The sequence below is a fragment of the Poecilia reticulata genome, linkage group LG9 (genome assembly GCF_000633615.1).
Source record: "Poecilia reticulata strain Guanapo linkage group LG9, Guppy_female_1.0+MT, whole genome shotgun sequence".
Classification (NCBI taxonomy): Eukaryota; Metazoa; Chordata; class Actinopteri; order Cyprinodontiformes; family Poeciliidae; genus Poecilia; species Poecilia reticulata.
In genome coordinates this window covers 23,562,773-23,578,507 of record NC_024339.1, presented here as the reverse complement: position 1 = coordinate 23,578,507, position 15,735 = coordinate 23,562,773, and the positions used below count along the sequence as shown (strand labels likewise).

Below are 15,735 nucleotides of genomic sequence, written 5' to 3'. Positions count from 1 at the left end.
AACAGGTCAGAGTTGATGGGTAGATAGTTTGAGCTAAATTCAGGACAATCCCTGTAAAAACCCCAATAAAAACACTTTGACATTTGTGATTGTAATGAACCCAAACATGAAAAATCTCTAGAGGTATTAATACTTTTGCGAGGCATTATAAAACTAACGCACCTCAGCAGGAGCCTCTTTTTACAAGACCAGCTTAGCCTGTATCTGATGTCAACAAAAGCGTCATTTTTCCACATCTGCAGCCAAAACCAGACTGAAGTTCTGTGTCTCTTCCAACATCCAAACAAGGGGCCACATTTATCGGAAAGGTGGGTGTTGTTACGAGAAAGCACGAGGCGCCCAAAAACCTGCCTGTGTGACCTGAAGGAATCATTTTCACCGTTTAAATGTTTGGAAACACCAGGAGTCTGTTCGGTTTACAAAAGAAAAAAAAAACTAAAAAACCCACAGATGTCGTTTCTGTTTGGTACTTTCTGTATTTAAATAATGTAAAGGCATGTTATGAATAAAAGCAACAAACATGGGAAATATCATTTATGACGTGTGTATAAAAACTCACAGGAACATTTTGGAAGAAGAAACCAGCAGTCATGAAGGCACACTGCAACCATCTGTTGACTGGCAGCAACAATATTTCTAAAAGATGGCGCTTCAAAGGGAATGTAACACTGAATGTGAGGAAGTCTGATCAGAAGATGGAAAAGACGGGGCCTGTTAACGCATGAAGAACTTCATAGTATTCAGTCCATAAACAAAAACAAGCAAAGCAGTAAATGAGACTCACTTGGGTTTAAACAGAGGAAATAAACAGGCACAGCAAATCACGCAAAACATGGCAGAAAAAAACAAATAAATGTGCAAAAATAGCTGCATAGAAACGAAGGCAACAAACGAGGCGGTTTGATTGTTAAATGTCACCATAAGACACACATATGCACACACACACACAGAATCAGTCCCAAATGTTATGCGTGAGCAACTCGATTCAAAGTGCAAATCCTTAGTGTTTTTGATAAAGCTGATCAGCCCTAATAGGAGGAAATCACAACAAAGCAATTATAATCATCTTATTTAAAACTATGCAAGAAACCCTCGACAAAGAAAAACTGACTAAATACCTGCCATCCTGATTGCATGCAGACTTTAGATTTACTACTGCAAAAGAAATTACCAAACGTTTTACAGCCGATGCGAAAAATCTAAATAAAACATTTTGTGCTCTCGGCATAGACCCTCCACAGTAAATAACGCTTTTTAAATGGACGGATATTAAATATTCTCAGGCTTTAACAAAAATCTGCACCACAACACAGGCTGCAAGAGATCAACTCTAGCAGGAAGAACTTAGAGGTATATCCCTTTAAATAAAATCAGCAGAACGATAAAAAAAAAAAAAGCAGTCTGCACCACTGATATTCCTCTCTGGACGTTTCGGTTCCTTTGGTGTCCCTTTCAATATTTCGCGTCTTCGTCATCCAGCACCGCTTCGTAGATTTCCACTCTTGACCACATGCATGCTCTCTTCATTTTTATAAATACATCTCACATGCACTTTTCCTTCGTTCCTGATGAGCATCTTTAAAATCCATCGTCGTTGTCATAAAAATAGTCTCTTAATTATACAGTCTTAATAACATGATTAATGAAAATTCTTCCATTTCAGCCACAGTATGACGTGGTCCTGGTTCATGAGTTTTTTTCCCCCCTTGTCAGTATGTTGGGTTTGGTTGAGGTCAACATGGCGCTGCCCGATGAGTCGTGCAGCTGGATCAGAGCTGGACAGTCGGTCGTTAGGCCGGGGTAGAGTTCTTTGAAGAAGACAGACTGGGTTTGGGTTCGGCTCTGTGAGGTTTGTGCTGTGGGCTGCTGCGAAGATTGTCATCCATCTACAATTACAAAAAATAAAAAAAATAAAAAAAAAAACAATTCAGCTCTTTCTGCAAATATATAATGTAGAAAGTTATTAAGAGACCCCATTAAAACAGTTGCCTTACTGATTCCAGGATCTCTAACAATGTTCAAATGATCCCAACAAATTAGGAAAACACAATTTCTGTGTTCCTGCTTCACTGTTACTCAACTGTTAAATACGCCACACACTGCGGATGTCCTCTCTATGTTCTATATCTATTTCAGCATTACATGGACAGGAACACACCATCTTTTGTTTTCAGCTGCATGAAAAAATATGTAGACAAAGAGATTTTCTTCCCAAGTGAAGCAGATGGCATTTTGCACATTATTTTAACCTGGTGTAACATTCTGTGTCAAAAATGTTCATAAGTCCATTTTCCTCATCGCATACATGTCGTCTAATCATGAATTCAACACCAGTAATCTTTGTCCTTAAGCCTAATTTCACAAATAAATATCTAAATATTTGTTTGTAGATTTATTTTGCTTTGCAACGGGTCAACCTTAGGTCATATAACACAGTGTTCAGTTACACAGTAAAATAAGTTTGGTAAATGTGATGAAGCAGAAGCCAACAACGACAGATTCTTCGGAGCTGATAACAGACCTGTGAACATCACAGGTTAAAAAAAAAACAAACAAAAAAAGTTTGAGTTTTTAAAGTGTAAATGTTCCAGTCAGATCAGGTCAGTTTGGCTCAAAGAACATAAGTCTGCAAGATAAGATGAAAAGATGCTCATATTGCCTAAATCTTTGCTTTATTAAGCCAATGTATTTAAGCTAATAACAACAAGGCTATAGACTTTTGCCATTCCTCTTAGCATCACTAAATATAACGATCTGGCCTTAAAAATTCACAACTTCCTTCTAGCTTCCTTCAGCCAGTTTACATGTACAACTTGGAGGTGTGGTCGCTTCTCTCCAGCTCAGAGCTCAACCATTAAGATGCGCAGTGGAAACAAATCTCTAGGGAAAGGGTTTTTTCTGAGAATTGTTTGGATTGTTCATTAGATTGATGAGACCCTTTATGTTGCAGACAGGTTAATCTGAGCATTACTAGCCCTACCAGCTAATTCTCATTAAAATGATCTGAAGAAAGAGCCACACAGGTATGACCTAGTTAAACATCATGAATGAAAAAGAATTTGCAGACACCAACTTCTGCTTTATTTTTAATGTTGCGTTGCCATTTTAGCATCTAAATACATGACTGTGTTGGTGCCTGCTGAGAGCGTCCAATGAACAGATGCAAAAGAAGAGAAATGGAAAGCAGAAGCACCTTTTCTATTAAGTTGGACTCTTTGTTTACAAGCTGTGTTAGTTTCTGCAGGTTGGCATCCATTGTTTCCTGAACAGGCGGAAGAAGACCTGGAAAGAGGTAGAAGGAGGACGATACACACAAAGAAGAAGAAACATCAAAATGAGAGAGGTTTGATGAATTAGAGCAGAAAAGTAAAGCAGGTGCAAAGAAGCAAAGAGGTGGTTGTGTTAGTTTTGCATCCTCGTTATTGACGTGATTTCATCACAATTTAGTCCTACAGAATATTTCCACTGCGTGCAGCGATCTTACAGGGTTTATCCGGACTGAAGTGGGCTGCGAGGATGTTGTCACAGAAACGAGTGAGGTTGTCCAGCTGCCTGAGGTGGCTCTGCAGAGGGCTGCTGGCCAGGTCTGCTTTGTGAAGCGGAGCCAAGAAACCAAAGGCAAAAGCATCCAGACTGGTTGGGCTGTGTAAACGACATATTGACATATGTAGAGGTAATAACTTACAGAAACGCTTAAAAAGATTTGCTAAAAGGTGAATTAACTCACGAGTTGTCAAAGAAATAGTCTGCAGTTCCCAGTCTGTAGGAGAGGAGGTTCAGGCACTCTTTAGCATCACTGTAGATCTGATGTGAAGCAGAAAAGAAGCATCACCCATGAAATACCAACATCTGACTGGAAACCAGCTGGAGCCGACGGCGCTTTGGGCGGACTTACCTTTCCCTCCACCTCAGAGATCCTGTGCAGCAGCCCCTCTCCTCTGGTTACCAGGATGCGAGCGAGGGCAGCATTTGCAAGGCGACTCGGGATGAAAAAGTTTAGCGGGAACGGTGAGCGGGAAGCAAACCATGGCCGTGTCAGGTTGCTGTAGTTCTCTGCATCCACCCAGAATGTGTGCAGCTGTGGGAAACAAAAACATTGTCTTGAAATTTTTTGTTGCATTTTTTATTTGGGAAAAAAAAAAGGTGAGAGGGGCAACGCTGGTACCAGAGCTGGTCGCAGTTTCTCCTCAAGTAGAGCAATGTAGGCCATTGTGTCTGCTCCCTGTCTGGCTGTCAGCTCATAGTCTGCATTAAACCTCTGCAAGAACAGAACAACAGTGATGCACATTACTGCTGATTCCATCAAATATGCGTGAAAAATCTTATTTTCTTCTTTTAGGTCTGTTGGGTTTAACAGCACTGATACAAAATCACCTTAAACTGCCTCTGGCTGTTAATGCAGCCAAGAGAGCTGCTGATGTCTATTCTTTACATTGCAGGGGTCAAGAGCAAACACTGTGCTGCCAACTAGTGGTCAGAGTGCAAACAACAACTGGCTGTGTGTGCTGTAGTTAAAATTCAAAGCCATGTTTGGCAATAGAAGCAACAATGAAATAATCTAAATAGTACCCAAAAGTGGTAAATCTGTTAAATTACCATTATGCCCAAGTAAACTAGGTAAAGATGCTAATACTATCCTAATTTTCTGTTGTTGATCAAATAGAAATCGTAAGATTATTCTGACTTCATGTAAGCAACAGTAGCTACGCGTTAGGGTGCGTCGTTTGCTGTTTTCTGGCCGATCGACGATCTTCAAAATGTCCGACCTGCCAATACCGGTCAGACTCGCTAAGTTGTCAATCATGGGGTGACTATTGCTAACCGTGGATGTGCAAAACATGACTTGGTCAGTCAGCCCTCTCACAGCAGAGCAAGATGGGTCAGTGGCTGATTTTCAGACCTATCAGAAGGTAGAATAGATTGTTTTCTAATGTATCAGTTGGCTGATTTCTTGGTGCTCATTGTGTAGACCCTGAACAAGCCGACCCAGTCACCTGTTTCCTCAGGAAGTTCAGAATCTGTGTTGGTTCCTCAACAACAGTGTCTCCACAAACCAGCTCTGGGACGCTCGCTGTGGACAAATGAGAAAAAAATAATGAGCAGATTGAAGGTGATGATGCAGATATAGATAAAAAGCATCCTCATTAGAAACTAAACTATGGATCCTGTGAACAAGACATGAATAAAGTCAATGTCTAAACAGTTTACCAATGTTTAAAATGCAAAACCATCTCAGGAGGGAAGAGCATTCTCCTCTCCTGTTACGGTACTCTGACCACAGAGCTGCACAGGTCAGGTCAACAAGAGGCCCACCTGTTAAGGTTTTCCATGTCCAGTCCACAGGAGAAACTGAGAGCTTCGCTCCTGAAAACTTTGCATATGCCTGCAAGAAAAAAAGGAGGAAAAACTGGTAAGAAAAAGAGAAAATTGAAAATTAAAATTTGTATCAAAAGGTTTTCTGCAGAAATAACAAATCCAGATAGAAAACATTGTCTAAAAACTGTTTTTAGATCAATATTTCTCACAATTTTCTATTTCAAAATTCCACATTTTTTCAGACATTTACATGTTTAGTCATATCCATCTTTCATACTTTAAAGGGCAATTTCACAGCTTTTCAGAATGAATAACATCTCCACTTGTCCAATCTGAACTGGATTATATTACAATACACATCATCTAAAGCGCAAACTGACATCTTTGATACTTTTTTTGTTGTTTGAAAAAATGTACCAAAAACAGTTCAATGGTTTTCAATTTGTTCTACTTCAGATTTAAAAAAAATCTGAAGCAGAACCCAGTTTAAGAGCCATAGTTCGAGGCTTTAAACGTTGACTTGAAAGGGACTCGCTATCAGTAACAGTAAAACTTTAACAGCTGCTGCATTTTGCGTGATTAAAAAAAGCTTGTACATGTCCACTGAAAGATCCAGGTTGGACATGAACAGTAAGTGGCAAAATATGGAAAATAAATAAATACATTTTCTCAGATCAGTTCTTTCTGAAAATTAGAATATTACATCTTCAAAACAGGGATTAATAAAATATCTGATACAATGCATTTTATTACCACTGAATCACATAAAGATAAGCAATAATAAAAAAAATACAATAGACTGTACTCTAAGATCTAATGTGCAATGTAATAAAATTCTCTACACAAATACAAAAATACTCTGAGTATTTTTACTTAAACTAAAGAACAAGACTTGATGTAAAGTTGTTTCCAAATACACCTTTCATTATAAGACACATATTTAATCTGTGCAAGTATAAAGAAGTAAATGTCCTTACAGATATAGGAGGAATTAAGAAAAGTGCACACATTTTAACTTAATAATTTTAGTTGATGACATTTACTAAATAATTTTGAGCAAAATGAATAAGAACTAAAATGAGAACAAATTATGCAAAAAAATATACAATTTTAGTCAAAATGTTTTTGACTAATAGGTTATCATTAACACTAGTTTATACTACATACTTTAAAATACTGTAAATGACTATATTATGACTATAAACAAGAAAAAGTGCTCCCTTGTGGCCAGAGTTGGTACTGCATGTGTTCAATGACAACACGTCCTACAGCAATCAAACGCCACCGTACACTTCCTGCAGGTTTCATAGCAGGTTTATGGTCAGTGACTAGCTAACAAATAAACTGACATAAAGTCAAAAGAAACAAAAACAAGAGTTTTATCAAGCTGACCTTGAAGGACAACATTTATTTAAATGAGGAGTGACTTCTGACGGGCAGCTACACATGAAGGACAAACCTCTGCAGGCAGCAGCTCTTTCTGTGGAGCTGCGGCATTCAGCCGGACAGGACATTTCATCTGTTCATCCCACAGAGCTTCCTACTGTTTCTAACAAAACTGCAGCAGCTGCGTTAGCATTGAAGCTAACGAGAGGAACAACAGGAGACACTCTAACGAAAACCAAAAAAAGGTACCCAGGCTTGTTAAAAGCTGCTGTGGACGAACAGACTGAGTTTGTTGAGAGCAAACGGGGATCTTACCAGAACTACGAGAGAGTCGGTGTGGACAGAGGGAAGCCCCCAGTCTCCTCCCCAGCATCTCAGCTCCATGGCAGCCGCCATATTTTTGATTCATACAGAGCCGAGGACGTGACGGCGTAGCTGTCACATCTCTGCGCGCGAGACAAACAGATCAAAGAAACACGGGCGATCATTAACAAGCAAGATATGAACTTGGTCAGGAAAATTAGGTGACAAATACGATCACTTTGTTGAACAAAATGTCCAACGTTATAAAGGAAACATTTCTCTGTGTTTTTACACCAAGTACAAAATGGTTTTCTTTTTAACTGTCCATTGCAAACATATAGAATTACTTAAATTAGATGATTAATGTGCACAAGTCTTAAAATGTTATCTTTTATTTGGATTACAAAAACATTATTAAAAACAATTTGTTTATTTACCGTATCTAAATGGTGTTTTGTAGGGAAAAACAAATATTTACAACTAAAAATGTATGCAACCATTTGTGTATATTTTGTCCCTTACCAGAGTCAAAACTTTGTCTTTCAGAATCGCCCAAGCTCACTTAGATTGAATGAAATGCTACATGTTCTCTATTGGATTCAGGTCTAGACTTTGACCGGGCCATCTTAACACATGGTAAGTCGTTCAGCTGTGGCTGAGTCGTTTTCTGCTGAAAGATGAACTATGGTCTCAAGTTGGATCCAAACTTGGGATGCTGATTTATAACTTAATGTTGCTTTAAACTTCTCCATAACTTTATCCCTCACCTGGCTGCTGATCCTGGCCTTTATGATGCTGTTTTCTCAATAATATTCTCTAGCAATCCTCCAAGTGTTCACAATTTATACTGAGATTATATTTTAGAGTCTGAAAACAAAAGCGCACCACACTTTTCAGAGTTTTATTTGGGAAAAGAAATTTTGAAAACCATGAACACTTTTTCTTCAACTTCAACATTGTATTCTACATTGAATAGGTCTATATAAATCCCAATATAAATCCAGTAACATAATAAATCATGAAAGCGTTGAAGAGGTTTGGATACTTTGCAATGCACTTCGAGTTTTATCCCACAGCTGATATAATGCTGAAGTTTGCCAGCCGTTTGGTCAGAATCCAGAGAGCCAGACTCAGCCGGATGTTCAATGGAAATGCTCCGAGGAATGGTAAAAGTCTCTCTCTGTCTTAGACAAACAGCTGTTAAAATATGCTTGAGGTCAGCAGAGAAAGCGTGAACCAGACGTCTATTGTTCCATATTTCCACTCAAGTCTTACCCTGTTTGTCCTGCTTTTCCTGCAAGCCTGCACTAGATTAGAGAAAAAAAGGGCTGCAGTGGCGTGTAGAGGACATTACCTGGAATCATAAGGAGACTGAAAACATCTGCCTTAGATTTATACACATCAGCAGGCTGTTTAAATATTACCCAAGGGGATCACATCCATTTCTGAGGCAAAGTTTTGCAATATGTGGGAAAAATGACAATTTCCAGAATGGTAATTTTTTTCAGATGGCTGAGTTTGTCTATAGAAGGTTTAAAATATTTCATATTAAAACACAAGACACACAAAACTCAAGAAATTCTATGTTTATCTTGAACTGTATACGCTCATTAGAACAGAAAATTCACCCATGCAATGGAAATAATCGCTCCAGTGCCTTGTTTTGTATTCAGATGTTTGCAATTACGGTAAGGGTGATGATATTCTGACCAAACTGTATACATAAGACGATACAGAGAGGCAACTCCCCCGCAATTATAACCAAACACAAGTACTCACTTACAGTGCCACCAGTGTGCAAGGACACTCCCCTTTACTTTATAAGCTGTGCCTGTGGACAAAAAAACAACATCTAACCTCTGCCGTGTGAGATCTGTCCGTTCACCTTCATCAGTCGACAGGAGACTTATGAAATCTTTTCTCGAGGTGCGCGCTTGGTGACTGGAATGTGTTTCAAAGCAGCAGCTCTATGGCTGGTGCTGCAGCAACTGCTGCTCACTGTCGCAGCTCAGGGTATTGGTAAGTACCGCTTCTGCTCTCATGGAAAACATATTTACCAAAGATTTTGGTAGTCTGTAGCTATGAAACGTTTTCCATTTCAACATGAGAAAAAATAGGAGTGCAGATGCAGTGGAGGGTGAACTTAAAGCAAGTTTTCCCCCTGAGCTTTAGAGTCTGATATTGTGCTCTAATGACAAACTGACCTAGACCAGATAGTTTAGGGGAGCACATTACTGAGATCTAAGCTTTCCCAGAGTGTGCATTCAACTTTTTTCATTCAACTTTGTGTCACTTGGTGTTATTCTTTGAATCCGTCATTTGTGTTTGTGCGTGTAAGTGCAGCGCAAAGAGGTTTGCTCCAGTGGACAGAGTTTGCTGCGGCTCTATAAAAACACAGCAGGATGCTATCATGAAAGTTCATTTGCACACACAAACATACATATATGCACGCACATCACAAAGGGGTTCTGTCACACTCAGTAAAGAGCCGCAACACAGTGACTCAGGAGTAGTAATTGGGCTACACCGGATCACAGAACCACTTAAAGTCTGCCAGATGGAGCACTTTACCTTCGTCCGCTCTCTACTGAAAGCATTAGTGTGATTTACTGAGATTTCACTTTATGAATTGTTTTCATTTTAAATTCTCTTACACATAGACATCTGAAAAGCTTGGTGTACATGTGAAAAATTCCCTGAAGCTGAAGTGGAGATTAAAGACTCCACACATGCAGCCAAAGCTGAATTATGCACTACAGTAGTTTGTGTTTACAACATGCAATCCCACTAAATTACACTGAAAAAGGATTAATAAGCTCTTTGGTCCCTCTAACTTACTGCTTTGCTGTTATTTGATGCACAGCCCACTCCTCTAACAGCTCTCTCCTGTGTTAGTCTACGACCTGCTGGTGTCTCCAGACTGCCTGCCAGACTTGCTCCAAGGAAGCCTGAAGAACAAAGGCAGGGATGAGGCGTTCCTCCTCTCGTCCTTCAGGCTCCAAAACAGGGCCCCCACCTCTCTGTTCAGTGTGCTCAACCCCAAAGACAACAACAAGTACCTGGAGCTGAATGTGCAAGCCAAACTGAGCAAAAGTGGGTTTGTTCTGCCAACGCTTCATTGTTCTGCGAGTCCACGCCGGTTCTGATGCCTCTGTTTATCGCTCCGTCTCCAGTGACGCTTCGTTACCAGAAGACTGACGGCAGGTTTGGCACCACCAGTTTCAACCACGGCTCCCTGGCAGACGGACGGGAGCACCACGTCATGATGCACGCCAGCGGCCTCCAGCGCGGCCCGCCTCGCCTTAACATCTACGTCGACTGCAGGCTCGCTCATACTGTGAATGACCTGCCGGCCGCGTTCGGGTCACTCCCACCTGGGCCCAACAAGGTGGCACTGAGGACCCTGCAGTCAAGCGGACAGGTGAATGAGAAATCTGTGATGAGAATGTATGGCTCTGGCCGTTCCTCAGGCTTTTATGCGCTCCGTTTTATTTCTCTGTCAGGATAATCTGACAGACTTGAAGCTGGTCATTGAGGACACCATCGACAACGTGGCCACCCTGCAGGACTGCAGCATGGAACCTGCGGAGTCTCTGCACCTGCTGGGTGTGTTGACATGGGCCTACGGTGTCCCAAACTGGTTGTGTCTGAGAGTTTTTATGCTGATTCATAACTTTGCTCAGGTTTCCAGGGAGGCAGGGTGGTGCAAGATCAGACCAGCATGCAGGAGCTGAAGAGCATGCTGTCTGAGATGAGGGAGCTGCTCCACAAGCAGGTCACGTGTCCTCTGTCTGCATTTGTCAGTCTGTTTCTAATGCCTGGAAAGGGAGAACACTCTTAAGAGTTGCTCTGAAATAAAGTAAAATGAATCACAATGGAGAGTAGATTTGAGAGAATCATACTGGAAGCAGCTGGAGGTTAGAAGTTTTTTGATTCTTTTTTCAATTTGGTTGCTATGGAGATCAAAAGATGCTGCAATTCAATAAAGAAAAATATATTTAAACAAAAGTTTATTAAATGTTTAAATACTTTTAAACATTACATCTACTTTTTAAAGTAGATGTTAGGGGCTGTGTAAAGAGCCGCAGTAAAAGTTAGTCAAATATGAATGTCAAACAGTGAGGCAGAAACATTCTGCTATTTTTTTTTGTCTGATTTTTAAGATGTCATCATTCAGAATTTCCATTGTAGCTGAAAGATAATATTCTAACAATGTTCATGATGCTCTGATGTAGATTAAGGAAACAAACTTTCTGAGGAACACCATTGCTGAGTGTCTGGCTTGTGGTAAGCAGTCAAAAAAGGTCTTCCTCCTTGTTTACAGTGTTTAAACTCTGTTGAAACAAGAGACATTTACTTTTTTCTGTTTTCACCCACAGGACTCGAAGGCAGTCCCACCAACACTGTCCCAGGTCAGAGTCCTAAGCAGGTGGTGTTTCCTTCCCATCTGACTGGGTGCCCTCCAGGGACCTGTTTCAGACAGAACATGTGCATTTCCTCAGAGTCAGGGGGCTTCCAGTGTGCCCCCTGTCCTGATGGATACACAGGAGATGGGGTTCACTGTGACGACGTAGATGAGGTATGGATTAAGCTTTTTAATTCGCACTACGGCACCTGGCAGCGCTCAGCTACTCATAATCTTTCTTCTCTGCTTTTGAGTTTTAGTGCAGCTTTAATCCGTGTTTCCCTGGCGTCCGCTGTGTGAACACCGCTCCTGGTTTTCGCTGTGAGAAATGCCCTGTGGGATACACTGGACCAGAGATCAATGGCGTCGGAGTGTCTTACGCCAAATCACACAAACAGGTCTAACTCAGCCCTCCCTGCTGTATATTGTAGATCTTTTTAATTCACAAAAATACCCTATCTAGTGTTTGGTTTCTGACGTTTCCTCCTCTCCCAGATGTGTGAAGACTTAGACGAGTGTCTGGGCCCGCCTGAGAACGGAGGCTGCACCCCCAACTCCCTCTGCTACAACACTATAGTAAGACCACTTTATGTACAGTGTGCCGTTTTAATAGATGAGGACAGCCGTCTCTGACTGTGTCGTCCTCCTCAGGGCTCCTTCCGATGTGGAGAGTGTATGGCTGGTTTCACTGGCGACCAGTTGACAGGCTGTCATGGCACCAGACTGTGCCCCAATGGTCAGCCGAACCCTTGTGACGTCAATGGGGAGTGCATTGTGGAGAGAGATGGAAGCATTAGTTGTGTGGTATGTATTCCCAACAGGCATCGATGTAAGAATATGTTTGTCACTGCAATATGTGATGATAAACTTTTTTTTGTTGTTGTTGTAATCGTAGTGCGGTATTGGTTGGGCTGGTAATGGTTACGAATGTGGGAAGGACACAGATATTGATGCATATCCAGACAACAGTCTTGTGTGCAGAGACAACAACTGTAACCAGGTACTCCATTCCTGCGTCCTTCTCCCATACTCACGTTCAACCCAGGCTTGCGTCAGAAACTATTGTTTGTGTGTTTTCCAGGACAACTGTGTGTTTGTGCCCAACTCTGGCCAAGAGGATGCGGACAGGGACGGGTCTGGTGACGCCTGTGACGACGATGCAGACGATGACGGCATCATTAACGTAGATGTAGGTGACTTAGCTCATCATATGCACAGTAGATTCGGTGCCTTTCAGAATATTTGCGCCTTGAATTTTCATATTTTGAGAGTTCACAACCATAAATTTGATTGTGGCTTTCCCATTTTTGCTGAAGTAAAGCATTCCTACAGCATGATGCTCTCACCACCATGTTTCTCTAAAAATGTTATGTTTTGGGTGATTTGTTAGAGCATTTTTAGCTTCACTTCAGAAATATGCATGTCATGGTAAAAGAGCTCTCTAAATGTGGAAGTTGTCTTTCCCTGGCTTTAGTTCCTAAGTTTGATATAATAAAGTGAGAAAGTTGCATTGAAGGCAGTACTCTGATAAAACCATTTCCACTTAAGTGTTTAAATGTATAATTTTTTGTCTTATCTTTGTCAAAATGTTAAAAGTACGAGGTATCGTTGCATGGAGGTGTGTGGAACTTTTGTGTTGAAAATAAACAAAAAAAAAACAAATTTGTCTGTCCCAGGATAACTGCTGGCTGGTCCCAAATCTGGACCAGAAGAATAGTGATAAAGACATCCATGGCGACGCCTGCGATAACTGCAAAACAATTCAAAATCCCTCACAGAGGGACACGGACAAGGACGGCCTGGGAGACGAATGTGACGACGACATGGACGGAGACGGTAAGAGTGTGAATAATTAGTTGGATAGCTGTTTATCAGATCGGAGTGTAAGTTTTTGTTTTATATGTGGTCAGATTATGGGAAGTGGCCTTTCCCTGGTTTTATTGCCTAAATTAGTTCAAAAGAAAAGAAGAACCAAGAGTGAAAGCAGTCATCTGATAAAGGCATTACCAGTCGGAGAGGATTTTCCAGATTGCAGTCTGTCTGGACATAAGAACCTTCCTGTTGGGAAGACACAGACGGGAACAATTGTTATTGCCTTTCTGTGAAAAACATCCCCCTGCTTCTCTGTCTGTTTCAGTCAACAACATCTTCTACCTGTTAGATCTCTGGGTTTCAGGATATGCTAATACAGAGCAGTGTTACATAAAAAACTCCAACTGCTAAAACTTTCCCCCTCATACCTTAGTTAATCGGCGTTTGGTGGGAACTCTGATTACTGATTAACTCTGATGGAAAATTCTTGCCTTTTGTGTATACTCATTGTTTGGTGTTGGGCTTGGCGGTTCTCCCTCGTCTTGGTCATTCGGTAATGTTTTCAACTCTGTGGTCAGATTGCTGAGAACTAGCTCATGTCTGCCTCGTCATTTAGATAATTTTTTCCGTGGAAAGCCATTGCCAGGAGCTGAAGACCACTGGAAACTATTTCACCATCAATTTGAAACAAACGCTGCCATCTGCTGATGCATTCTGACTGCCCTGTAGGCTACATCCAACCAGCCGCTGTGCTTTTAATCCTGTTTCCAGGCTTGAAAAATGTTCTTGACAACTGCCAGCATGTCCCGAACCCAGATCAGGCAGACAGGGACAACGACGGCGTAGGGGACGCGTGTGACAGCTGTCCTGACGTGGCCAACCCTAATCAGGTAACAACAAAACACAACTAGGGAGATTTCTCTTCCATGTCATCAACTGAGTTTGTTCCACTCGCCTGCAGTCGGACTCAGACAATGACCTAGTAGGAGATACCTGTGATGACAACATAGACAGGTACACCCTGCTTTGTCTTGATTGTCTTGAAAGTGTTTCTTTCTTTTTTTTAACCTGTTTTTTTTATTTATTTTTATCATCAGTGACGGTGACGGTCACCAGAACACGAAAGACAATTGTCCCACTGTCATCAACTCGTCTCAGCTGGACACGGACAAGGATGGAATGGTTTCATCTCGTTCTTTATATTTCATTAACACCTGGTGATAATCGCCGATTCATATCGCTAATGTAGAGAGAACCAATCTGTAGTTTCTTTCTTGCAGGGAGATGAATGTGACGACGATGACGATAATGACGGCATACCAGATAGTGAAGATAATTGCAGACTGGTTCCCAACTCAGACCAAAAGGACTCAGACAGTTTGTGTTCATTATTTTTTGAATTGTACAGCTTAGGGGAGAAGTTTGCATACAGTCATCATCTTATCATGCAAAAATAAGGTTTGAATATGATGGACTTTTTTCATCCATTTAGAATCCACGTCTTGAGTTACATTTGGATAAATTTTTCTTAGCAAGTTGCAGAAAAACTGCATGTGTTTTGTGGAAGAAAAGTATTTAGAGCTTAGTTAAATGAGGTTGGTTTCCAGGCAAGGACTTAGTTTTGAAACATAGTCAACAGATGATCAACCAGGGTTGAACTTGGAGCCACTGCAACAGCTTAATGTAGACTGATTTATCCATACCAAAGTTTTTACTTCACCCGCTTTGTGCAGCGCACCATCACCACTACGCGTCACTTTTCTTAAGCTTCAACCCCTTTTTGTAATTCCTCCAAGGAAACTTTTTGTCAAAATGTGAATTCTTTCCTCCATCTGATCATATTTGGCTTGAATAGCTGAAAATTTCAGTGTAGCTTGAAGATTTAGTGTTGGAGCACAGAGTTTATTCTTGTTCTGTATGCCATAACATGTCAACATGAAACTTGCTTCTCTATAGACAGTGACACTGGCGTTTAAGCACTTCCAGTTCATGAAAACTTCGGGTCTGGTTGTGGATTTAAATCAAATCCACAATAAACCGAAACTTGAAGTCACATGTTGTAGAACCATTCCACTTCAATACAAGAATACCTCAGGTTGTTTCTGATCACTCTCTTAAGTTTTATTTCATGTGGGCCAGACACTTGGGTTCAGGTGAAACTTAGGCACAGTTGGAAATACCAACAATGCAATAATCCCAAACAGACTTTAACACAGTAAAACTGACCTACTTTATCCAGTTCAGAACCAGTTTTGATGTTTGTTTGGGATCTTTTCCCTGTTGGATCACCACATTGTGTTCAAGTTTTACATCCAGCTGGTGACTGGATGCGAAGTTGAAGACCTTGGAAGTTCTCCTTCTGTACCATCCAACAGTAAAAAGACCCACAGCATAATGTTGTCGACATCGTGCTGGAGACTTACAGAGGACCTGCATCTCTCTGCATTTGCATCTGCAGCATCTCCAGAGGCTGGAGATGCATAATCATCTCAGCCTTATGGATTTATATATAT

General features: G+C 41.0%; 2 protein-coding genes across 5 annotated transcripts in view; one reads left to right on the top strand and one right to left on the bottom strand.

The window, feature by feature from the left end:
- Nucleotides 1-519: 519 nt before the first annotated feature.
- On the bottom strand, nt 520-7,329 carry mtx3 (metaxin 3). Of its 3 annotated transcripts, XM_008418826.2 has the most exons (9): nt 7,018-7,323; nt 5,314-5,383; nt 4,995-5,071; nt 4,166-4,258; nt 3,896-4,078; nt 3,728-3,804; nt 3,485-3,642; nt 3,194-3,282; nt 520-1,886 (listed from the first exon to the last, which is right to left on the bottom strand). In XM_008418826.2, exons 1-9 carry the CDS (start codon nt 7,096-7,098, stop codon nt 1,791-1,793), a joined length of 924 nt encoding a protein of 307 aa, XP_008417048.1. In that variant the 5' UTR covers nt 7,099-7,323; the 3' UTR covers nt 520-1,790. The 3 variants fall into 3 exon arrangements, with proteins under 3 accessions (XP_008417048.1, XP_008417049.1, XP_008417050.1); XM_008418827.2 differs by lacking the exon at nt 4,166-4,258 and having other exon boundaries at nt 7,018-7,328; XM_008418828.2 differs by lacking the exon at nt 3,194-3,282 and having other exon boundaries at nt 1,794-1,886; nt 7,018-7,329.
- A 1,285-nt stretch (nt 7,330-8,614) lies between these two features.
- The window catches only part of thbs4a (thrombospondin 4a), a 10,806-nt gene continuing 3,685 nt past the window's right edge, over nt 8,615-15,735 (top strand). Inside the window, exons 1-17 of one of the 2 annotated variants that reach the window (XM_008418830.2) lie at nt 8,645-9,024; nt 9,901-10,098; nt 10,179-10,426; nt 10,509-10,611; nt 10,689-10,780; nt 11,241-11,292; nt 11,385-11,584; nt 11,671-11,808; nt 11,906-11,986; nt 12,062-12,214; nt 12,306-12,410; nt 12,492-12,599; nt 13,087-13,246; nt 13,994-14,112; nt 14,184-14,236; nt 14,320-14,404; nt 14,503-14,599. In XM_008418830.2, the coding sequence (XP_008417052.1) occupies nt 8,952-9,024; nt 9,901-10,098; nt 10,179-10,426; nt 10,509-10,611; nt 10,689-10,780; nt 11,241-11,292; nt 11,385-11,584; nt 11,671-11,808; nt 11,906-11,986; nt 12,062-12,214; nt 12,306-12,410; nt 12,492-12,599; nt 13,087-13,246; nt 13,994-14,112; nt 14,184-14,236; nt 14,320-14,404; nt 14,503-14,599 (2,065 nt within the window). In that variant the 5' untranslated portion in view covers nt 8,645-8,951. Of the gene's footprint in view, nt 9,025-9,900; nt 10,099-10,178; nt 10,427-10,508; nt 10,612-10,688; nt 10,781-11,240; nt 11,293-11,384; nt 11,585-11,670; nt 11,809-11,905; nt 11,987-12,061; nt 12,215-12,305; nt 12,600-13,086; nt 13,247-13,993; nt 14,113-14,183; nt 14,237-14,319; nt 14,405-14,502; nt 14,600-15,735 lie in introns of both variants that reach the window. The other variant, XM_008418829.2, reaches the window with a different exon arrangement.